We start from the raw sequence: 25103 nt of genomic DNA on the forward strand, positions 1-25103 counted from the left end.
TGCTTTGAAAGTTGATAAACTTGTAAGCTCATTTTTGAGAAAATGGCCCTTGAATCTACGAGACTTTTGTCTACAGACATTCAGCAATGTTCACACCCTTTTAAACTTTAGCCACACCCAGCTCTAAGGATTCACATGTAAGGCCATGTACTAAACAACCAAAGACTTCAAAACTAAAGGCTGGTTTCTACTACGGGTATGTTTTTAATCTGGAGTGCTCAGAGTGTGCTCGTAAACTGAGCGTGTTCAGAGAACACTTCACTCTGAACATTTTACTCACCCTAGCAGAGCTGGTTAGGCTGTTTGTTTATGTTATCCAGAGCGTTGGTAACAAACATTTTACTACATTAAATCATGACAGGAGTGTTTGATTATAATTAAAGAGATGGAGTCCAGACAGGCTACTTCAGGATAGTTTGAATGTACATACAGGCCGATAGAATCAGCACACCCCTGTCAAGCAAAGCGACCAGCGGACGTCAGACAGGAGCGAATATTTGCCCTTTCCTACCTTAGGCTTTCCGAAAGTAGCCTATTAGGTAATGAGTTGACAAGGAAAGTATGAAGGGGACAGCTATGCTATAGAATGAAGATGAAATTGACCATCATTAAAATAGAAACAAATACATGTCCATAGCCTATTTATCAGCGACGTTGATTATCAAGGCGGAGTGTGTTGGAAAGATTTCTTCAAATACTGTGAGGAACTATTGTAAGTTCAATGTACGTATTAAAAAATGTTCAAATTTTTTTTAAATTACTTTAGACTTACTGTAAGGTAAAGAAAAATAATTACACATTCCAACATATCATATTTGCCAGAAGCAGGCCAGATACTTCTGTGAGTGCTTAGGCACGTGCGCACACTCCGTCAACATTAACAGGACAGAGAAAGCAGACCTGCTCATTGGTCACATGGAGCGTGTAAACAATGCCATGAAATAAACCAAATCTTGTTTCTCACAAGTGTAGTAGGTTGTGAACTCTGCAAACAACATTTCCAATAAATGCATTAACAGATACATGTGTAACCAAATGCCAGGGAATAACGACCGGTATTACAAACGGTAGGCTACCACATGGGCATTCATTATTGTGCATTGTGGGCCGACACTGTATAGCCTAGGCTACTACTCTACTTTGTGGGGATAGGAGGGCGGCATGTCAGCCAGGACTGGGCCTGATCAGTCAATAATTTAAGAAAATATTTCACATCAAATGGTACCATGCCAGGTTGGAGGTGATTGGAGCATTGTCCATTTGACACATTAGCACATTATAGGCCTCAGAAGTAGAACCTTGTCGGCCGCTGTTGAATAATTCATGAAGTCACACACATGCAACCCTTTTTAAAAGAGTGATTGATTTATTTACTAGCAAGCAATGAAAATGCGCATTGTATAAAAGAAAGTCCACAGAAAAAATAGCTTTTACTGAAATGCCATAGCCTATAATGCTGTACACCTCCGTGCATCTAGCACCTAGCGGAGAAGCTGCTGTAGAGGAGACGTGAACACTTTAATAGACAGACTAAGTTAGCAAAAACAATTGCTTATGATCATTAGTAAACACTCCCTCTATTAGGTCAAGTTTATCTACATGAATATAAAGTTGAAAACATTTTTTAAATGAACGTAGACCTATTTAAAATGATTTTGAACGTTATTTTATATTTATGATGAACTTCACCCATAAGTCAGTTACACGGTTATTCAATTATAGTCACAGCCCTAGACCACAGCTTAAAGAAAGATTATGGAGATGACAAAACTGCTTCTGAAATGGACTGGCTGTCTGAGAACTTCATGATATTCAACTGGAAATGTGTGTGTGTTTTTTCCTCTCAAGGTTGTACGTTACTGCTGTGCCCAATTCAACCCAAGGGACTTCCTACACCTTTAGTAATGAATATTATATGAGTGTAAGTGTAGGTTGCAAGTAGAGCGTAAAGCAGGTTTCCCAAACTGCCGGCCCACAGCTGATTATTTAGCCCACAAGTTGAACAACAACAACAACGTTTGGGGAGCATGAAAGACTAAACACCAGCAACAAAACACCACTCGATTGTTATTTTGGAAATGTCATAAGAGAGAGAATGGGATTGAATATAAATGTAAGCCAGGTTTGAAATAATCATATTTTAGTCAAATATATCTGTGCTTTTTGCGGTATTTGGATTTGACAAAATTATTTGTAACTATGTTCTGGCCCCCTGACCATCCGCTCAAGAAGAAAAATCGGCCCGCGGCTGAATCAAGTTGATTATCCCTGGCCTAAGGCATGAGGAAGAAACGTCTCTGTGGAAATAACATAAGCTCAGTTATAGTTAGCCTACAATCACAGAGATAGCACTGTGCCTCAATAATTATCTTCAGTCTAGCACTTATCTAGAACACAATGCCATTATCAACTCTCTCATGGTGACAATCTGAAGTAAAAAAAATAAAATAATTTAAAGTGAAAAGTGCAATGACAATCTACTGTATTCTAAATCATTCTAATAATTCAAAGCTCTTCTCGCTGCAGCAATTAAAAGCATGCTGCATGGTTTTAGTAGAGGATAATGGAACATTACTGTCATGAGCATTCGAAATATCACTCATAAAGGGAGACTCACTGTCCATCAGGCTTAACAGTATCAGCTCCCTACAAAGATGCCGGATTACAATAAAAGTATATCATTCACAGAGACACTGGAGACTGGAGGATGTGATCATGCAGCAAATAGTAATGCAGATTATACACTCATCAATATAATACTTATGTCTTATGCCTCCTTGGAATCCTTAATCGTAAAATTGCAATGTCTGTTTGCAATATTACAACAAATAAGTTAATGCAAACAAACAGTTTTTGCCTTGGACACAGTGGTGTAAATTGGGCAGCATTTTCACTTTTGGATGAATAGCGTGCCCAGAGTGAACTGCCTCCTACTCTGTCCCAGATGCTAATATATGTATATTGTTATTGATATTGGATAGAAAACACTGAAGTTTCTAAAACTGTTTGAATGATGTCTGAGTATAACAGAACTCATATGGCAGGCAAAAACCTGAGAAAAATCCAACCAGGAAGTGGGACATCGGAGGTTTGTAGTTGTTCAAAGCCTGGCCTAACGAATACACTGAGATATGGATGAGGTTGCACTTCCTACGGCTTCCACTAGATGTCAACCATCTTTTGAAACTTGAATGAGGATTCTACTATAAAGGAGGGGCTCATGAGACCTCTGAGTCAGTGGTCTGGCAGAGCGCCTTGGTCTCATGACGCGCGCTCCGGAAAGAGTTACCTCGCATTCCAGTGCTTTTTCTGAAGACAAAGGAATTCTCCGGTTGGAACATTATTGATGTTTTATGTTAACTTCCTAACGATTGATTCCAGACATCATTTGACATGTTTCTAAAGGACTGTAACGGAACTTTTTGTCTGGATGAAATGCTCGCGCCTAATGAAGATGGATTACTGGGCTGAACACGCTAACAAGTGGCTATTTGGACATAAATGATGGAACAAATCAGTCATTTGTCGTCGAACTTGGATTCCTGGGAGTGCCTTCTGATGAAGATCAAAGGTAAGTTAATATTTATGGTGTTGTTTCTAACTTTGTTAATTCCGAAATGGCAGACATTCCTCTGGCTGTTTAGGGCTCTGAGCGCAGTTCTCAGATTATGCTTTTTCCATGAAGTCTCTTTAATTCTGTGAATAACACTAGTATCTTTTATCAATGTTTATTATGAGTATTTCTGCAAAATCACTGGATGTTTTGGAATCAAAACATTACTGCACGTAACACACCAATGTAAACAGATTTTTGGATATAAATATGCACATTATCGAAAAAACATACATGTATTGTGTAACATGATGTCCTATGAGTGTCATCTGATGAAGATCATCAAAGGTTAGTGACTAATTTTATCTAGATTTCTGCTTTTTGTGGAACCCATCTTTGGCTGGAAAAATGGCTGTGTTTTCTCGACTTGGCAGTGATCTAAGAATCATATGTTGTGCTCTCGCTGTAAAGCATTTTTGAAAATCGGACACGATAAGTAGATTAACAAAATGTTTCTTTAATTTGCCGTATTGGACTTGTTAACTTCTTGCGTCGAGCCATCCCGGATCCGGGATCGTGAATACAGCCTCAAGCTCATTACCATAACGCAACGTTAACTATTCATGAAAATCGCAAATGAAATGAAATTAATATGCTAGCTCTCAAGTTTAGCCTTTTGTTAACAACACAGTCATCTCAGATTTTCAAAATATGCTTCTCAACCATAGCAAAACAAGCATTTGTGTAACAGCTAGCGCAGCTAGCATAGCATTTAGCGTTAGCATCAGCAGGCAACATTTTCACAAAAACCAGAAAATCATTCAAATAAAATCATTTACCTTTGAAGAACTTCAGATGTTTTCAATGAGGAGACTCTGTTAGATAGCAAATGCTCAGTTTTTCCTGAAAGATTATTTGTTTAGGAGAAATTGCTCCGTTTGGTGCGTCACGTTTGGCTACCAAAAAAAATGAAAATGTAGTCTTCAAAACGCCGAACGTTTTTCCAAATTAACTCCATAATATTGACTGAAACATGGTAAACGTTGTTTAGAATCAAGCCTCAAGGTGTTTTTCACATATCTCTTCATGATATATCGTTCGTTGAAAGCCTCCTCTCTCCTCTCAATCACTGGATGACTGCGTGCAGCTTGTAGATTACGCACCAATTTAGACAAAGGACACCGGGCGGACCCCTGGTAAAGGTAGTAGTCTCTTATGGCCAATCTTCCAATGATATGCCTACAAATACGTCACAATGCTGCAGACACCTTGGAGAAACGATAGAAAGGGCAGGCGCATTCACAGCCATATAAGGAGACAATGGAAAACAGAGCTTCAAAAATTCTGCCCATTTCCTGGTTGAAGTTTCATCTTGGTTTCGCCTGTAGCATGAGTTCTGTGGCACTCACAGATAATATCTTTGCAGTTTTGGAAACCTTGGAGTGCTTTCTTTCCAAAGCTGCCAAGTATATGCATAGTCGAGCATCTTTTCGTGACAAAATATTGCGCTTAAAACGGGCACGTTTTTTTATCCATAAATTAAAAGAGCGCCCCCTATATCCAAGAAGTTAATGTGTGAAAGTTACACATTCAAAATATGTGAATTTCGCGCGCTGCCTTTTCAGCGGAATGTTGTCGAGAGGTTCCCCTGCGCTAGAAAGGTTAAGTCATTTTTTTGGAGTATCTGCACATTACTATTTATATTTTTGCCAACTTTTACTCAACTACATTTCTTAAGAAAACATACTTTTTACTCCATACATTTTCCCCTGACACCCAAAAGTACTTGTTACATTTTGGCAGGAAAATGGCCCAATTCACACACTCAAGAGAACATCCCTGGTCATCCCTACCGCCACTGATCTAGCAGACTCAAAACACAAATGCTTCATATGTAAATAATGGCTGAGTGTTGGATTGTGCCCCTGGCTATCAGTCAATAATACATTTGTTCCATCTGGTTTGTTTAATATCAGGAATTTAAAATGATATACTTTTTATTTTGATACTTGAGTACATTTTAGCTATTCCATTTACTTTTGATACTTAAATATTTCAAAACTAATACGTTTAAACTTTTACTCAAGTAGTATTTAACTGGGTGACTTGTACTTGAGTCATGTTCTATTAAGGTATCTTTACTTTAACTCAAGTGTGACAATTTAGTACTTTTTCCACCACTGCTTGACACCATTGAACGTGCGATAGAAGAGCACAGTATGAACAATTTCTTTTAAATACATGTTTTACCATACTGCGTAACGCTCCTCAGCTTGGCAACACCAATGATGGTTGTGCACTTTTGGACTTATCAAATATATTTCCACTTGGTTAAAAGGTTATACAACTGGCACAGAGTCGGTCACTCTGTATGTTGTTCTTACATCTGCTGCTGTTTAGTCTGGTCTAGTATGCCCTCCGTTTTAATCACCCTGACTGCTCATTAAGAGTTAAACATCAGCTATTGACTGTGTGCCTGATTCTGGCAGCAACTCTCTGCAGCCTCCCTGTCTAACACCGGCAGGCGTTCCTTCATAGGTACTGCATTACTGCCCATTTCATGGCTGATGAGCAAAAGAACACATCGACATTTGACTCCTGGCAATTCATCTCTTCACATCAAATGGCTTTGACACCACCAGCAGTGATAATGAAATCCTGGTAGTTTTCCATCGGAGCGTGACTTACATTCCCTTTGACTCTACTTTAAAACAGGGGAATCAATTGGCTTGGCCTACTATATGACGGGGGATGGTGGCAGTGAATGGACGTTTCATGTGGGTAAATAGCAGTGCTACACTCCAAGGGGTTCCTCTCTGAAAACCCAATGCACAACATCAACCTGGGTGACTGGGGATGTGGGTGTACTTTACCATTATTGGATCGTCACGCACTGCAGAACAGCTAGTTGGAGAAGTGATGGTACGAAGTGTGTGAGGATGCCGCTTGTCAAAATGCACAATCGATAGAGACCATGACGCTCCACTTCCTCAATCCTCACATCCGGGTAAATTTTGAAAACTGAGCCGTTCCACTGAAACACCCCCCCCCATGGTTTGGATTGTTTTTTTTTTTATATTGCTGTTCAGGCTTATGAAGTGAAAATAGACCGTGGTGGAGAGAAGAGTTGCAGGAGATGCACTTTAGAAGTGTTTAGTTTTCGTGTCAAATCCCTTCATTATAAGAATCATAAAAGTCACAAGAAGGTGTACGCACACACTCACTCCTCAGATACTGTGCCAGTCCTTTCCTCCCGCCACCTCAGACTGAGCACGTGCGGCAGACTGCAGTCCCTCCTCTCCACTCATGTCAAACACCAGCTTAGCACTTCTGTCTGCTTCAATGGCCATAACCAGCCCACTACACATGCAAAAACGCAGGGACACTCCACAGCCCCCCCTCACCCAACCTCCACCCTGCTTAGTTAGGAAGGTCATCTTCCAGTCAGCTCATATCAGTCGTCATCTGGGGACCCTGAGCTCCAGAGATGGTAGTGTCTGCAATTAAGATGCCTGGCTGAGTTAAGACCTTAGAGTTTTACTAGGCTACACTACGACCAGACAGGGCCAGCCTCACCTCTGATACCGCACCACACAAATTTCTCCCTCTCCTTATTCTCCCCTTCTCCCCTCCTGCTACAACCAGCCTCACCTGATACTGCTCCCCACCCTTTTCCTCTCCCCTTCTCCATCCCCTTATTACCACCTCCAAACAGAACCAGTCTCACCTCAGCTGCCTCATTTCTCCTCTCCACATCATTATTCAAACGGTCTTATAACATGTTAATAAGATGCTAATTGCATATTTATTTACATAGGACAGAATGTGTTGACTTTGTGGGAATGTTGTTTGACTCGAATTTGTTAACTTCTCAGGTTTACTTCTCTGAATGTCAGAAAAGATGTAGGATAGTCAATGTTTACAGAAACAAGTTGTTTGATAGTGTTGTTTATTTAAAGGGAATGGGAGACCTCGTTAGATCGCCCTAAAATGTGTTAGAATTGTAAGCTTTAGATGGTTATCGTTCCCCATTAATTTCAGAATAAGCCCCCCAGATTTCTACCAACAAAGTCTTGCCTACTACTTACTAAGAGCACATACTGTGTACTAATTGTAATACATACTATTAAGAAAACGCGACACCTGAAACTGTGGGTTAACGCAGAATTCAGCGCAAAGAAAATAGATAAAAAAGATAAAACGCATAACAAATATCTTGCTGCATTTTGTAAATGCAGATCTAAAATGCTTTTTGTAGTTTCTGCTCGGCATCAGACTAACTGGGTTACAGTTGCATTTCTCCACTCAGATGAGAATTTACAAACTGGCATTCTATCAGCAGAAAGCGCTGACTGATGTGTAGCTACTTTTCTCGATGTAGCCTACTTTTCTCTGATAAAATTCCAAGATAAACTTCAAGCAAAACATCAGAAATGTAGCTGGCTAAAAAACTTTATATTTTCACACCCAAAATGCTAACTATTTAGAACGCAAGCACAGATATTGGGCCACATCCAGTATTGTCGGATGTACACAACAGACGATGACAACTGAGTTCCACACAAATTGCGGGTTGAACTACTACTTTAAGTGATGGCTGCCCAAAGCCCACCAGTAGCAGTTTACCACCTCAGCTCACAGATGAGTAGACAACAGTTTGTGACTCCACTGGCAGGATGACAGGCTGTCCAAGTCGCCTAATAAAACACACACACAGCTTATTTGGGATTGCCACGTTCAAACGATTAATCATGCAAAGCAGAATCATTAGTTTCACTCTGACTGACTTGACTGAGTGAAGGAGAGAAATAGCGCTGTCTCCTATAAAATTATGCATCTCTGGCTTACACTGAGTGAACAAAACATTAGGAACAGTTTCCTAATATTGAGTTGCAAACCCATTCGTCCTCAGAAGAGCATAAATTCTTCAGAGTAGGGATGCACGATAAATATCGGAATCGACCGATATTAGCTAAAAATGCCAACATCGGTATCAGCCTGATGTCTAGTTATGCTGAAATGCATACCTACAGAGTTGAAGTCAGAAGTTTACATACACTTAGGTTGGAGTCATTAAAACTTGTTTTTAAACCACTCCACAAATTGCTTGTTAACAAACTATAGTTTTGGCAAGTCGGTTAGGACATCTACTTTGTGCATGACACAAGTAATCTTTCCAACAATTGTTTACAGAGATTGTTTCACTGTGCCTGTGGATGTATTTCAAGGCCTACCTTCAAACTCAATGCCTCTTTGCATAACATCATGGGAAAATCTAAAGAAATCAGCCAAGACCTCAGAATTCTTTTTGTAGATCTCCACTTGTCTAGTTCATCCTGCGGAGCAATTTCCAAACGCCTGAAGGTACCACGTTCATCTGAACAAACAATACTACACAAGTATAAACACCATGGGACCACGCAGCCGCCATACCGCTTAGGAGACGGGTTCTGTCTCTTAGAGATGAACGTACTTTGGTGTGAAAAGAGCAAATCAATCCCAGAACAGCAGCAAAGGACATTGTGAAGATGCTGGAGGAAACTGGTACAAAAGTATCTATATCCACAGTAAAACGATTCCTATAGCGACATAACCTGAAAGGCCGCTCAGCAAGAAGCAACTGCTTCAAAACCGCCATAAAAAAGCCAGACTGGTTTGCAACTGCACATGGGGACAAAGACCGTACTTTTTGGAAAAATTTCCTCTGGTCGGATGAAACAAAAACACCCACACAGTATTGTTTTTCCTCGGGAATAGTATTCAATACACATAGGTTGATAATAAATGTTGCGCAAATCACAGTTGTTTCCAAGTCCCGCAATAAGAGCTACGACACTAATGTTCTCTGGGTGTCACTGAGGAGTCTGATACCTCATGTCATTGATCCACAATCCATAGGTAAGGCTGTACAGTGAAATAAGTATGCCCCCAATGCAATTCTAAAGTATAATACATCCAGTGTGATTTCAACATTTGTCAAATGATTGTCTTTTGTTGATTTTATACAACATTCCAACCTCGTTTACCATGATCTATTCAATTATGGCATAATTCTAATATTTGTATTAATTTGCATCACTGTCAATTACATACTTTTATTTTAAAGGCTAACCGCAAAGTCCACTATTGTTGCTAATCCTTATTGTGGCTAGCTTCACATAGACCACCATTGATCAAATAAGAACTGTCTTATAAATGGTCATTTTAGACAACACCTAGCTATATAATTAGCTAGCTAACTATAGTTAGTGAAAAATGTAATTTTGCTATGTTTTTGTTGGAAGAACATTGTTTGCATCCATGAGCTAGCTTTTTTTTTATGACCAGCACTGTAGGTGCGCGAGACAAGTTTACCAGCATCATAGCGTAGGTATCGATGAATCGTTGTGAGATATGAAATATGAGTGATGGTGTTATCAATGTGTAATAACTACATAATAAAATTTATGCACGCGTTAAATTATTATGTGACGTGTAGCCATATGCAGGTCCTGATTGGTCAACAAGCTTATTTGACACACAAAGACCCAAACGGCATTCCATAGAAATCCTGGGTGAGAATGAAACAGCACATCAAGTAAGTGAAAGAAATAGGTTTTGATTATGTTTTACTGGTAATAGGGACATACATAAATGCCAAAAAAGTAACTTTGTCAGTGTGGTGTGTAACCTTTATTTAACTGGTGTTGGAATGGGCTAAAATTTGAACATTGAGATATTAAATAAACGATAGAGATGAAGCCTTGAATAGAAAGAGTCTGTAGCAAGCCAGAAGGCTTTGGAATGTGTTTGATGGAAGAGAGCAACGTGTTGATATAGGAAGGCTAGATGGATAGCTGTGGATTAGGTGAGAGGTCAGGAGTTGAGGGGTAAGGTCAGTTCCCCTAAAGGGAGTAATCAAGGTTAGTATCTGGTTACCTTCTTTCTCTTAAGTAGGATGTATATAATCAATGGAGAGAAATGTTTTGATGTCTGTTTACAGCTGTACAGAAAATAAGGGAATAATTAAACACTTGGCTAAGTACTAGGAGCACTGGCTTTGGCCTGGGTGGGAGTTTCATTTTTAAACCTGTGGAATAAGCAGTAGCAGAAACATTTATAAAAAATGGATGTGGTGTTTACGTTCGAGTGATCAACGTTTTGTAGTTTTCGTTGAGGGAAAAATTAGTGGTTGGCATGAAATAAACACAAAAATACTTTTTTGCTGTTTGGTTTGCAGTCATCCTAGAACCTGGGTGACCTCAGTGGAAACTCAGAGTTTCAGAGATCAAAGTCAAAGGTCAGAAAACGTGGATGCCCTTGAATAATAACTCAATTAGGTCCCACTTTAAGCAAAGCACAATTTATAAAGGCTTTAAAAATCATACATGAAGGTTTCCTAAGCACTACATAAATGATGCACAAATCAAAGCATGTCACTCTACAAATGGTGTATAAACAAAGTGAATTGTCACATATGGCAATTCACCCTACAGTGAGACCTGTTAGGTCACCCTTTGTAGATTATTAATTAATAATTTATGTAGCGCTTGTAAAGTCTTTATTTACGCTATATAAAGCCTTGATAAGTTGTACTTTGTTTAAAGTGGGACCTTCCATTACCATGGTACATGCAGTAGGTAGGCACGTGTGCTGTAGATAGTCTGCTAGTTACACAAGAATAATAGCCTGTACAGCCAGCAAATAATACACAATTCATGTACTAAGAAACCCTGTTATGTTCACCAACTACCTCTCAAATGAATAATAAGCCTTGGTGATAATAAGGTTGATATTTCTGAAGTACCTTGGTGCATGAATCCAAACAGCGGGCAGATATTCATGATATCGACTCAAACGGCTCATTTATGATCCCATTCAGGAGGCACTACTGAGCCTGTGGTGTGAGGACAAGTTCTTCCTTTCCCCCTTCATCTCTCCCCCTCTAAGTTTACTGATGGTTTTCTGCTGTTCATCTGCAACGCTCCGTCTCTCTCCAGAGTGGAGCGAGTGATGAGAGGCTAGAAACATCGGGTTCTCGCTCTCTTTGTCCCCCTTCTCTCTCCCTCCCTCGTTATAGGATTTTAAAGGAGAGAGGCCTCACCACGAGTCCCATACAGTACCCCCTCCAGTTCAGAAAGAGCCGGGGCATAGCTCATTAAGACAGATTCCTGGTCGGCCGCCCGCCGCAGCCACGCACAGCAACGCTGCACTGCATTCATTAATCACACACGCCTTTCAAGAGAACACTCAGCGGCGGCAGCACACGGCCAGTACGACGGAGTGGGATGAAGGGGGAGAGAGAGAGATGGACAGAGGGAGACTGAGCGAAAGCAAGACAGAGGGGCCCAGTGGTAGGGTTGGTCTGACTGCTACAGCAACACACAAGACACCACTATGATAACCATCAGCTAGAGGTCACTAAACTACCTGCCTGGCACCTGCTTTTCTCCTCACTGTACTTGACCTCCACTCCTCCTCTCCTTCCTGCTATACTAGAGACTACAACTATAGGTCCTTCAGAAAGTATTCTATTCATACCCCTTAACTACACATTTTGTTGTGTTAGTCTGAATTTAAAACAGATTAAATGGGGGGGGGGGTTCTCACTCATCTACACACAATACACCATGTCAAAGTGAGAACATGTTTAGAAATTTGTGCAAATGTATTGAAAATTCACTCCCCCAAAGCCAAAACTTTGTAAAAGCACCTTTTGCCACGATTACAGCTTTGAGTCATCTTGGTTGTGTTAGTTTCAGGATTTGGGGATTTTCTCCCCTTCTTCAGTGCAGATTTTCTCAATCTGTTAAATTGGATGGGGTTCAAATATTTCCACAGATTGTCAGTGGGACTCAAGTCTGGGCTTTGACATTCTTGTTCTGAAGCCAGAAATAAGATTTTTGTGCATAAGGAACATTTCTGGAATCTTTCATTTCAGCTCATGAAACCAACACATTAGATGTTGCGTTTATATTTTTGTTCAAGTATAGTTCTCTTCCTCTTCCTGCTAAGCTGGCGAGACCACAGTGCTCTACCTGCCTTTCTACTCTTCTCCTCCCTCCCTCTCAACCAAGTACTACGCCAATCCCAAATGTCCTACTCTTTCTCCACCCTCCCTATACTACATCTGTCACCAGCTGTCCTACTCTCCCCCATTCCTCCCTCTCCTCCACTCCACTGAGGCCAGTGGTGTAAGTCAGTCTTTTAATGACCTGTTTTCAGCTGGGAATGCCACGATAAGGAGAGTGACCGGGGAAATCTGAAGGAAGAACGGATTAGTGGGAAAGAGAATGAGCGAGTGAGAGAGGGAGACTTAAGTCCAGATTGCTCGTTTTCCTGCGACAGCTGGACTGAATGTTAAATGGCACTGTCTCATTCTGCACCGTCCAATCAAACTGTCTGCTCAGCCTTATTATATAAATTGATTTGATAAAGCACACTCAAACCTAACCATGCAGAGGGTGTTTCTTTCCTCAGTGTGTATGTACAGTATCTGTTCAGATGTAGCCTCCTAAGTGTGTGTGCTTAGTAATTCATCTGAACTCTGTCTGTATAGCTGTGCATGTTGGGGCTAGCAAAGGACCTCACCTCTATTTGCCAGTCAGACCCATCATGAAGGGTGATTCAATGCACAGGAGGAGGACAGCAAGGTAATACCCCAGTCATCAGCTTATGCCTGGATTACACAACCGCCAGTCATCCTTACGAGCCAGACAGACCAGGAGGATTCAGGTTAAGATGTTACCCTCGGATTCCCTTTCGGTCTCGTTCTTTTTCTCCCTTTCTGCATGCGTCTGTCGTTCTCCCTCTCCTTACGTGTCTATAATTTTTAGACTTTGTTTTGTCTCTTTCAAACTGAAACATAATGAGTGAAACAAAGATGGCCAATTAAGCCTAGGTCTCACAGTTGAGAAGGTCCCTTAACTTCTCTAGGATAGAGGGCAGCATTTGGAATTTGATGAAAAGCATGCCCAAATTCAAATGCCTGCTACTCATCCCCAGAAGATAGCATATGCATTTGATTAGTAGATTTGGATAGAAAACCCTGAAGTTTCTAAAACTGTTTGAATCATGTCTGTGAGTATAACAGAACTTATGTAGCAGGCGAAATCCCGAGGACAAACCATTCAGATTTTTTTTTTTTTTTGGTCACTCTTTTCAATGTGTTTTCATTGAGATTCCAGATTTCGAAGGGACTTGCTTGCAGTTCTTACCACTTCCACTGGATGTCAACAGTCTTTAGAAATTGGTTGAGGTTATTCCTTTGTGTAATGTAATGAGTTTTGTACAGCCATCTTGAACGAGGGTCACTTCATGTGTACTGTTTGATGGAGGCGCATGACCAGAAAGCATGCTTCAGTTTGTTTTCTTCCTGTATTGAACACAGATCATCCAGTCTTCAATTTGATCGATTATTTACTTTGAAAAATACCTAAAGTTGTATTACAAAAGTAGTTTGAAATGTTTTTGCAAAGTTTACAGGTAACTTTTGAGATATTTTGTAGTCACGTTGAGCAAGTTGGAACCGGTGTTTTTCTGGACAAACGCGCAAAATAAATGGACATTTTGGATATATATGGACAGAATTAATCGAACAAAAGGACCATTTGCGATGTTTATGGGACATATTAGAGTGCCAATAGAAGCTCGTCAAAGGTAAGGCATGATTTATATTTTTATTTCTGCGTTTTGTGTCGCTTTTGCAGGGTTGAAATATGGTTTCCGTCTTTGTTTACAGAGGTGCTATCCTCAGATAATAGCATCGTTTGCTTTCGCCGAAAAGCCTTTTTGAAATCTGACATGTTGGCTGGATTCACAACACATGTAGCTTTAATTTGGTCTCTTACATATGTGATTTCATGAAAGCTGGATTTTTATAGGAATTTATTTGAATTTGGCGCTCTGCATTTTCTCTGGGACGCTTGGCGTAAAGCCATTTTGAATTAACAATAATTGTTCATTCAATTGTTCAATTGTTAATTCATTTTGAATTAACAATAATCCCACCAACACTTAGTGTTTAGAGTCCAATGAGAGCCATTCAAATTACCCTACTCTACAGCCTACTTAATAGTGAATTTGAGGCACTCTTACAATCCTCCAACCTTACAAAGACTGCCTCAATATCCAAGTTCTCACTACACACAGAAGGGCACACTAAGAGTTTTGCTGAAGCCTGTGCCAAAGTGGGCTCTAAAACATGACTTAACCGATAAACCATTTAAGTCAGAGTCAAGCCGACAATTCATTACATTTTTTAAGCAAAGACATCCATATCTGCCAGTCAAGTAAGTGTGTGTGTGTGTGTGTGTGTGTGTGTGTGTGTGTGTGGCAGCTCGCTTCTCTACAGTATATCATAGCTCAACGTATAAGTTTCCCCTCACCACAGATCTAAAAATCAGATTACTCCCCCCAATCCTAACCATAAGCATTAAAGTTATGAAAAAAGATCTGAATCTGTGCTTAGAGAAGGTCCTAGCCTTAACTAGCCTCCTCACCACCTTGTCACAGCACGCAATCATTGATTGGACTGGAGAGAGACAGAGACAGCAGCAGGATGTGATGAAAAAAATTAACGTAAAGCGGACCCTGTACTGCATGGCAGCCAGATGTGTGGTTGCCGACTGGTTGACAGTCACGACAGCAAGGTAAAGTGTTCTTACCATCAGGAAGCTTTCAACCGTTCGGAGAAGACTTAAGAGAATCAAGACAATGTTGCCAAATGAGCACCGAGTGTTTGTTCATGTGACCCTGTATGCGAACAAGGTTTTCAAGAACACGCGGCTCTGTTTTGACAAATGATTTATATAAATCCTGGATTGCTGATTCTATGTATTGGCCTTTGAGGGGCTTGGAAGCCACCGGTCGGCCATATTGGCACTCCCCAGTAGGATCAGTCCTCCATAGGAATGAATTTTTTTTTTAATTTTATTTCACCTTTATTTAACCAGGTAGGCTAGTTGAGAACAAGTTCTCATTTGCAACTGCGACCTGGCCAAGATAAAGCATAGCAGTGTGAGCAGACAACACAGAGTTACACATGGAATAAACAATTAACAAGTCAACAACACAGTAGAAAACAAAGGGGGAGTCTATATACAATGTGTGCAAAAGGCATGAGGAGGTAGGCGAATAATTACAATTTTGCAGATTAACACTGGAGTGATAAATGATCAGATGGTCATGTACAAGTAGAGATATTGGTGTGCAAAAGAGCAGAAAAGTAAATAAATAAAAACAGTATGGGGATGAGGTAGGTGAAAATGGGTGGGCTATTTACCAATAGACTATGTACAGCTGCAGCGATCGGTTAGCTGCTCAGATAGCTGATGTTTGAAGTTGGTGAGGGAGATAAAAGTCTCCAACTTCAGCGATTTTGCAATTCGTTCCAGTCACAGGCAGCAGAGTACTGGAACGAAAGGCGGCCAAATGAGGTGTTGGCTTTAGGGATGATCAGTGAGATACACCTGCTGGAGCGCGTGCTACGGATGGGTGTTGCCATCGTGACCAGTGAACTGAGATAAGGCGGAGCTTTACCTAGCATGGACTTGTAGATGACCTGGAGCCAGTGGGTCTGGCGACGAATATGTAGCGAGGGCCAGCCGACCAGAGCATACAAGTCGCAGTGGTGGGTGGTATAAGGTGCTTTAGTGACAAAACGGATGGCACTGTGATAGACTGCATCCAGTTTGCTGAGTAGAGTGTTGGAAGCCATTTTGTAGAGTGTTGGAAGCCATTTTGTAGATGACATCGCCGAAGTCGAGGATCGGTAGGATAGTCAGTTTTACTAGGGTAAGCTTGGCGGAATGAGTGAAGGAGGCTTTGTTGCGGAATAGAAAGCCGACTCTTGATTTGATTTTCGATTGGAGATGTTTGATATGAGTCTGGAAGGAGAGTTTGCAGTCTAGCTAGACACCTAGGTACTTATAGATGTCCACATATTCAAGGTCGGAACCATCCAGGGTGGTGATGCTAGTCGGGCATGCGGGTGCAGGCAGCGATCGGTTGAAAAGCATGCATTTGGTTTTACTAGCGTTTAAGAGCAGTTGGAGGCCACGGAAGGAGTGTGTATGGCATTGAAGCTTGTTTGGAGGTTAGATAGCACAGTGTCCAATGACGGGCTGAAAGTATATAGAATGGTGTCGTCTGCGTAGAGGTGGATCAGGGAATCGCCCGCAGCAAGAGCAACATCATTGATATATACAGAGAAAAGAGTCGACCCGAGAATTGAACCCTGTGGCACCCCCATAGAGACTGCCAGAGGACCGGACAGCATGCCCTCCGATTTGACACACTGAACTCTGTCTGCAAAGTAATTGGTGAACCAGGCAAGGCAGTCATCCGAAAAACCGAGGCTACTGAGTCTGCCGATAAGAATATGGTGATTGACAGAGTCGAAAGCCTTGGCAAGGTCGATGAAGACGGCTGCACAGTACTGTCTTTTATCGATGGCGGTTATGATATCATGTAGTACCTTGAGCGTGGCTGACGTGCACCCGTGACCGGCTCGGAAACCAGATTGCACAGCGGAGAAGGTACGGTGGGATTCGAGATGGTCAGTGACCTGTTTGTTGACTTGGCTTTCGAAGACCTTAGATAGGCAGGGCAGGATGGATATAGGTCTGTAACAGTTTGGGTCCAGGGTGTCTCCCCCTTTGAAGATGGGGATGACTGCGGCAGCTTTCCAATCCTTGGGGATCTCAGACGATATGAAAGACAGGTTGAACAGGCTGGTAATAGGGGTTGCGACAATGGCGGCGGATAGTTTCAGAAATAGGGGGTCCAGATTGTCAAGCCCAGCTGATTTGTACGGGTCCAGGTTTTGCAGCTCTTTCAGAACATCTGCTATCTGGATTTGGGTAAAGGAGAACCTGGAGAGGCTTGGGCGAGGAGCTGCCGGGGGGGCGGAGCTGTTGGCCGAGGTTGGAGTAGCCAGGCGGAAGGCATGGCCAGCCGTTGAGAAATGCTTATTGAAGTTTTCGATAATCATGGATTTATCGGTGGTGACCGTGTTACCTAGCCTCAGTGCAGTGGGCAGCTGGTAGAATGGAATTCTACAGTATTTTAAATGTTTCAAGGACAAAATTGTACATATTTAAGTAGTTTTGTTGTAGTGGGGACAGTAACATATATAATCTCAAAATTAGATGTATAACATTTTTTGTTGTGATTTGTCAATATACGTGTTCTCCTCACATAATATAATTTAAGAGTATGTATTAATGTGTCTAATAAAATAAAGGTGGAAAAAACTAAGACCAATGCATTTCTATAGATACCATAATATTTTATGCAATGAGTGAGTGTCAAGATGGAGGCAAAGTGGAGTCAGCATAGCACCCCCTATCAGCCATCTAGTGTATATATAAATCATTTGTTTTGACACCTGCTACTGATCTGAATGGCACAGCTATTGCTGTGACCTTACTACTGCAACGACATCTGTATGTGATTTCTACTGCTGAATATTTAATGGAACGCAATCCATCTCATCGCGTCTCAAGGTTCTATGCAGAGCCCTACTGCTTGTTTACAAAATAGAATATGTAGCTACTTTTCTAGTACTTCTAAATAGAAGGCTAATAAACTAGGGTTATGTGAAGTAAGCAATTATCACTTGCTTTGGCTATTGTACTAAATACAAGAGTATAAATTACAACGTAGCAACAATGTATTCCACAGGGATGCAAACTGATTATGGCCCAAAAAGGTGAGCAAACATTTTTGCACAGAAACGTGAGAAATCTGTGTAAACTGCAAGAAAATGTGCCTATTTTCAGAATGAGTGTCACCATTAGAGGTTGACCGATTAATCAGAATGGCCGATTAATTAGGGCCAATTTCAAGTTTTCATAATCGGAAATCGTTTTTTTTTTTGACACGGGTTTGGCTTATTTTTTAATTTTTTTACACCTTTATTTAATCTTTATTTAACTAGGCAAGTCAGTTAAGAACACATTCTTATTTTCAATGACTGCCTAGGAACGTTGGGTTAACTGCCTCGTTCAGGGGCAGAACGACAGATTTTTACCTCGTCAGCTCGGGGGATTCAATTTTGCAACCTTACGGTTAACTAGTCCAACGCGCTAACCACCTGATTACATTTCACTCCACGAGGAGACGGCTTACTGCATTCACGTAACAGGCAAAGGTAAGTTGCTAGCTAGCATTAAACTTATAAAAAACAATCAATCATAATCACTAGTTAAACTAGTAATATCATCAACCATGTGTAGTTATCTAGCGTGTCCTGCATTGCATACAATCGATGTGGTGCGTATCGTTGCTCCAATGTGTAGCTAACCATAAACATCAATGCCTTAAATCAATAAACAGAAGTATATATTTTTAAACCTGCATATTTAGCTTATAGAAATCCAGGTTACCTGCTAACCTGCAATATTAACCAGGTGAAATTGTGTCACTTCTCTTGCGTTCATTGCACGCAGAGTCAGTGTATATGCAACAGTTTGGGCTCCCTAATTTGCCAGAATTTTACGTAATTATGACATAACATTGAAGGTTGTGCAATGTAAGACCAATATTTAGACTTATGGATGCCACTCATTAGATAAAATACCAAACAGTTCCGTATTTCACTGAAAAAATAATAGTCAAAAGGTTAATGAAATACAAATGGTAGAGAGAAATAGTCCTATAATTCCTATAATAACTACAACCTAAAACTTCTTACCTGGGAATATTGAAGACTCATGTTAAAAGGAACCACCAGCTTTCATATGTTCTCATGTTCTGAGCAAGGAACTTAAACGATAGCTTTCTTACATGGCACATATTGCACTTTTATTTTCTTCTCCAACACTTTGTTTTTGCATTATTTAATCCAAATTGAACATGTTTCATTATTTATTTGAGGCTAAATTGACTTTATTGATGTATATTAAGTTAAAATAAGTTCATTCAGTAGTTGTAATTATCATTATTACAAATAAATAAATATCGGCCTGATTAATTGGTATCTGCTTTTTTTGGTCCTCCAATAATCGGTATCAGCGTTGAAAAATCATAGTCGGTCGACCTCTAGTCACCATAACCATAATTTTCACTAACGATGTGATACCAAGCCAAGTATCACAGTACCGAGTGCTCCCTTTCCACAATGACAAAATGTTGCCGTTTTAAAGCTAGTTCCCTGCAACTCTATACATTTTACCATGGGGCGGAGAGAAAATGTTAGTTACTTGCAGTTCTACACTTTTTTGTGATGGGACTGGGAAATAAAAAGGTAATGTGTTTTAAAGCTAATTTCCTGCAATTCTGCACATTTTGCCATGGCTTATGCCGTGTTCTTATGCTATCTGAGAAACTCAAAATCAATGGGGGCCTCATGCCATGACATTTTTTTAATTTTAGATTCTCCGACTGTCTACTTTTTATTTTTTGTGATCTTGTTTAAAGATATAAAATACTGAAAGTAGTCATTTTTGGGAGTGCCGACAACTATTTAGCAGCGGTGGCACGCCTAAATGCAAAATTAACATAGGGGAAATGGCAGGGTAGCCTAGTGGTCAGAGCGTTGGCCTAGTAACCGGAAGGTTGCAAGTTCAAATCCCCGAGCTGACAAGGTACAAATCTGTCATTCTGCCCCTGAACAGGCAGTTAACCCACTGTTCCTAGAACATCATTGAAAATAAGAATTTGTTCATAACTGGTAAATGTAAAATAAAAAAATTAAAAATAAAACACTGCACTTTTTACTGTACAATCAAAAAGGCTACTGCAGAAAATAATCAGATTTACTCACATCCATACCTGTGATTGGGCAGAAGGAATGTAGTAAGGAATATAAATACATAATGATCTGCAATTTCATTGATGCAGTAAGGGGACAACACACTAGGTCTAAATGAAACCATCTTTAGCATACCTTTCTGGCAACTTTACATACAGCTTCACTCTCCCTCCCTCACGAATTTACTCCCTGTCCCACACATCCTATTTCCCCTCACACACCAACCCCCCACACCCTAGCTCGCCATCACAGCTAAATAACATTTTAAACTTATGGAGAATGCACAGAAAGAATGGACAGAGAGAAGTAGCTGATTTGGCTAACGGCTGGTTAGGGGATGCGCCTGGCTGTTCATAGCAGTGACACGTGATATTCGATGAAGCACACATCAATCAATGGGTGATACACTGCGTTTTACGGATCATCACGATTCACGTGAATTATTTATTGAGATCAAAATGGTGGATATCGCAGAAAAGTGGTGAGTTAACCTTAATGGCAGCTCAAACATCCCTTTATCCAATTACAAAAACCAGACAGCATCTAAGGAGACAGGAGATGCAACAGAAATTAACTAGCTCTGCTGCTGGACAAATGTTTGTTTCCATTCCAGCTGGTGTCTCATTTAAAATGTGTCCGAACCAACCGGCACAACTGCTTTCTACATCAATGTGGAAACTCATTTGCTCACGTTTTATTGATATAGTGCGAAAACGAGAGAGAAACTAAATCTAATGAGTAGTGGAAAATAAAAAGCTTCATTAAATGTGAAAATTGGTCAGAGAATTTAGTACATCCGTCTCTGGCCCTGCCTCACAACCTCCAAGGTTAACATACATGTACAGCTTTGAGACGCAGCAGAGACCGCAACACTCGCCATGCTGCGCCCCTCGCCGTTTTCAAAAGATAAAAGTTCTCCAGGCTTAAAAGAAGCTTAAAAAAGGTGAATGTGGGTGTAGCTGGACAATTAAAGCAACATAATAGTTTGTGTGTACATTCCGTGACCTTGGTGCAGCTTTGTAGAGATCTGGCACTGTTTCCAAATAGGTAGTGTTAACTGTGTTTGTAGTGTTGTTTACAGACATTCTGGCAACACAAACTACCCAGCGAAGCTGTTCCCCGTACAAGCCACTCTCTACCCAGCGAAGCTGTTCCCCGTACAAACCACTCTCTACCCAGAGAAGCTGTTCCCCGTACAAACCACTCTCTACCCAGAGAAGCTGTTCCCCGTACAAACCACTCTCTACCCAGAGAAGCTGTTCCCGTACAAACCACTCTCTACCCAGAGAAGCTGTTCCCCGTACAAACCACCCGTACAAACCACTCTCTACCCAGAGAAGCGGTTCCCCGTACAAACCACTCTCTACCCAGAGAAGCGGTTCCCCGTACAAACCACTCTCTACCCAGAGAAGCGGTTCCCGTACAAACCACTCTCTACCCAGAGAAGCGGTTCCCGTACAAACCACTCTCTACCCCCAGAGAAGCTGTTGTTCTACCCAGAGAAGCTGTTCCCCGTACAAACCACTCTCTACCCAGAGAAGCTGTTGTCTACCCAGAGAAGCTGTTCCCGTACAAACCACTCTCTACCCAGAGAAGCTGTTACCCAGAGAAGCTGTTACAAACCACTCTCTACCCAGAGAAGCTGTTCCCCGTACAAACCACTCTCTACCCAGAGAAGCTGTTCCCCGTACACCACTCTCTACCCAGAGAAGCTGTTCCCCGTACAAACCACTCTCTACCCAGAGAAGCTGTTCCCGTACAAACCACTCTCTACCCACAAACCACTCTCTACCCAGAGAAGCTGTTCCCCGTACAAACCACTCTCTACCCAGAGAAGCTGTTCCCCGTACAAACCACTCTCTACCCAGAGAAGCTGTTCCCCGTACAAACCACTCTCTGTTCCCCGTACAAACCACTCTCTACCCAGAGAAGCTGTTCCCGTACAAACCACTCTCTACCCAGAGAAGCGGTTGTTCTACCCAGAGAAGCGGTTCCCGTACAAACCAACCCAGCGGTTCCCTACAAACCACTCTACCCAGAGAAGCTGTTCCCCGTACAAACCACTCTCTACCCAGAGAAGCTGTTCCCCGTACAAACCACTCTCTACCCAGAGAAGCTGTTCCCGTACAAACCACTCTCTACCCAGAGAAGCTGTTCCCCGTACAAACCACTCTCTACCCAGAGAAGCTGTTGTACAAACCACTCTCTACCCAGAGAAGCTGTTACAAACCACCCGTACAACTCTCTACCCAGAGAAGCTGTTCCCCGTACAAACCACTCTACCCAGAGAAGCTGTTCCCCCGTACAAACCACTCTCTACCCAGAGAAGCTGTTCCCCGTACAAACCACTCTCTACCCAGAGAAGCTGTTCCCGTACAAACCACTCTCTACCCAGAGAAGCTGTTCCCCGTACAAACCACTCTCTACCCAGAGAAGCTGTTCCCCGTACAAACCACTCTCTACCCAGAGAAGCTGTTCCCGTACAAACCACTCTCTACCCAGAGAAGCTGTTCCCCGTACAAACCACTCTACCCAGAGAAGCTCCCCGTACAAACCACTCTCTACCCAGAGAAGCTGTTCCCCGTACAAACCACTCTCTACCCAGAGAAGCTGTTCCCCGTACAAACCACTCTCTACCCAGAGTAGCTGTTCCCCGTACAAACCACTCTCTACCCAGAGAAGCTGTTCCCCGTACAAACCACTCTCTACCCAGAGAAGCTGTTCCCCGTACAAACCACTCTCTACCCAGAGAAGCTGTTCCCCGTACAAACCACTCTCTACCCAGAGAAGCTGTTCCCCGTACAAACCACTCTCTACCCAGAGAAGCTGTTCCCTGTACAAACACTCTGCCAAGAAAAAAAGATGGGTTCTACGCTGATAAAACCTGAACTAATTAAGTGGAAAATAAAGTGCATAAACCAAAATACAGAAGCAAAGGTTCTGTGCTTACCCATGTGGAGAGGGCCCATCTTACCTTTGGTGTGTGTGTGTGTGTGTGTGTGTGTGTGTCTGCATGCTTGCCCAGTCAGAGTGGGTCTGTCTTACCTTTAGGATGTCCTGGGTCTGTGAACTCGTACTTCCCCATTCCCACAGTCCTCAGCATCTGCAGCCCGTTGGGCCCTCTAGGATCATCCTGATAGGCTACTAGAGTAGACGGAAGGGGCGGCACCAACTGCCCATTGGTCAGAGGCAGGACGGGGGGCGGTATGAGGGGGTGCAGCATCAGATGACCGTTCCCCATCACATTTTGGTTGTGTTGGTTGGGGTGTGTCCCACCCGGACCCCCTGAGGTGGAGGAAAGGGGCAAGGAGGCGACAGGGGCTGGGCCAAGGGGTAGGGTGGCTGGGGGGCATGTTGAGAACCATGGGGGGTTGGTGTGAGGTGGAGTGTGGGGGTAGCTGGAAGTGGGCTGTCATGAGTGGGTGGGGGTGGGGGGCATGGGGGATTGGATGGAGGGGGTCACACCTATGATGGGCGACTGGACAGTGACACTGTGGCTGAAGGAGGGGGCGGAGGGAATAGGAGTGGGGCAGGAGACTGGATTGGGTCACTGTTACTACTGGAGGTGCCCACGTAGGACCTAGAGAGAGGGGGGATAGAGCAGAAAGAGCTTTGATTATTATTACATTAACTAATAACAAGTATCCTTTTAGCTAGCTCAACAAATGGCAGACTGTACAGAGTGGGCTAATGTTCCAGGTTCCATGAATGAGACCAGGAAAACAAATACATGTACCTGTAACGCAGAGACAAGTAAAAGTTGGCTGGTTTCAGGTAAAGTCCTCTTAAATCGAATTTAATAAACGTGTTTTCCCAAAAGTGTCAAGGGTCAACTATCTGGTTCATTACAATTGCTTTGTTGAAAAATATTAAATCAGTTCTCATTAACAATATAAAAACAGTTACATTAAAAAAATATATACTATGGATGTCTAACAGTACATATAGCCATTTCTAATTAATATATGTGCCAAAATAAATACTAATCACTTACAAATAGCGCAAAGGGTATGCTATCTAGAATGTAAAACCATCAAATCGTGCGCTTGTTTGTCCGACACAAACAGGCTCACCACTGTAGCAGTGTAAACATAAACGTTACCCAATGCTACACAATTGACAACAATGACTCCCGCTAGCAGTGCTTAAACTACCAGTTAAACCAATACAAGAACGTAGCTACATCGACGCATATATTATAGGCTAGGGCTAAACTAGCGCCCAGCATGAGGCTAGCTAGCGAACTTTCGAACCATTAGATTACGGAAAATAAATAAATTACTAAAACATCTAAACTAGAATGATTCAATTGTGCAACATAAGTATATAACCTGAGGCTTGGATGAACAAAATAAAGTAACCCGGAGTTTAAAATGTACTGTATATTTACAATTTAGAAAAGTCCGCGACGCCATTTTGTTTAGATTTGCGTCATGTCATGGGAGTATTCATAACGCCGAATCTGTTGCAAAACGTTTCTTAAACGAAACGAAAATGGATCTAGCTACCTGCATTTTCCAATATAAACTCTCGTTTTCCGTTTTGCAACTGTTTGAACTAACGATTACACACCTAGCGTGGCTCCATTACTGACAATTCCATTGTCAATAGGGATACTTGGCTAGCATTTTCTAGCTTCGACAAACTCAAAAATGCACCTTAAGCATCACACAACCCATTAAATAGTTAGCGAAACATGTTATCGTACTATGTCGACGTATATTGTGTATAGTTATACATTACACACCTGTAAAACAGGATACACTTTGAGACAACGGGAAGTAGGCTGGTTTTTCAGGAAAACTTCCTTCGATT

General features: G+C 41.7%; 1 protein-coding gene across 2 annotated transcripts in view; it reads right to left on the reverse strand.

The window, feature by feature from the left end:
- LOC112217382 (kelch-like protein 29) overlaps nt 1-23658 on the reverse strand; it is a 120553-nt gene extending 96895 nt beyond the window's left edge. Inside the window, exon 1 of one of the 2 annotated variants that reach the window (XM_042300887.1) lies at nt 23334-23658. In XM_042300887.1, coding sequence (XP_042156821.1) covers nt 23334-23529 — 196 coding nt within the window. In that variant the 5' untranslated portion in view covers nt 23530-23658. The remainder of the gene's footprint in view (nt 1-23333) is intronic. The other variant, XM_042300888.1, reaches the window with a different exon arrangement.
- Between the last annotated feature and the right edge of the window lie 1445 nt (nt 23659-25103).

This window comes from Oncorhynchus tshawytscha, linkage group LG18, assembly GCF_018296145.1.
Source record: "Oncorhynchus tshawytscha isolate Ot180627B linkage group LG18, Otsh_v2.0, whole genome shotgun sequence".
Lineage (NCBI taxonomy): Eukaryota > Metazoa > Chordata > Actinopteri > Salmoniformes > Salmonidae > Oncorhynchus > Oncorhynchus tshawytscha.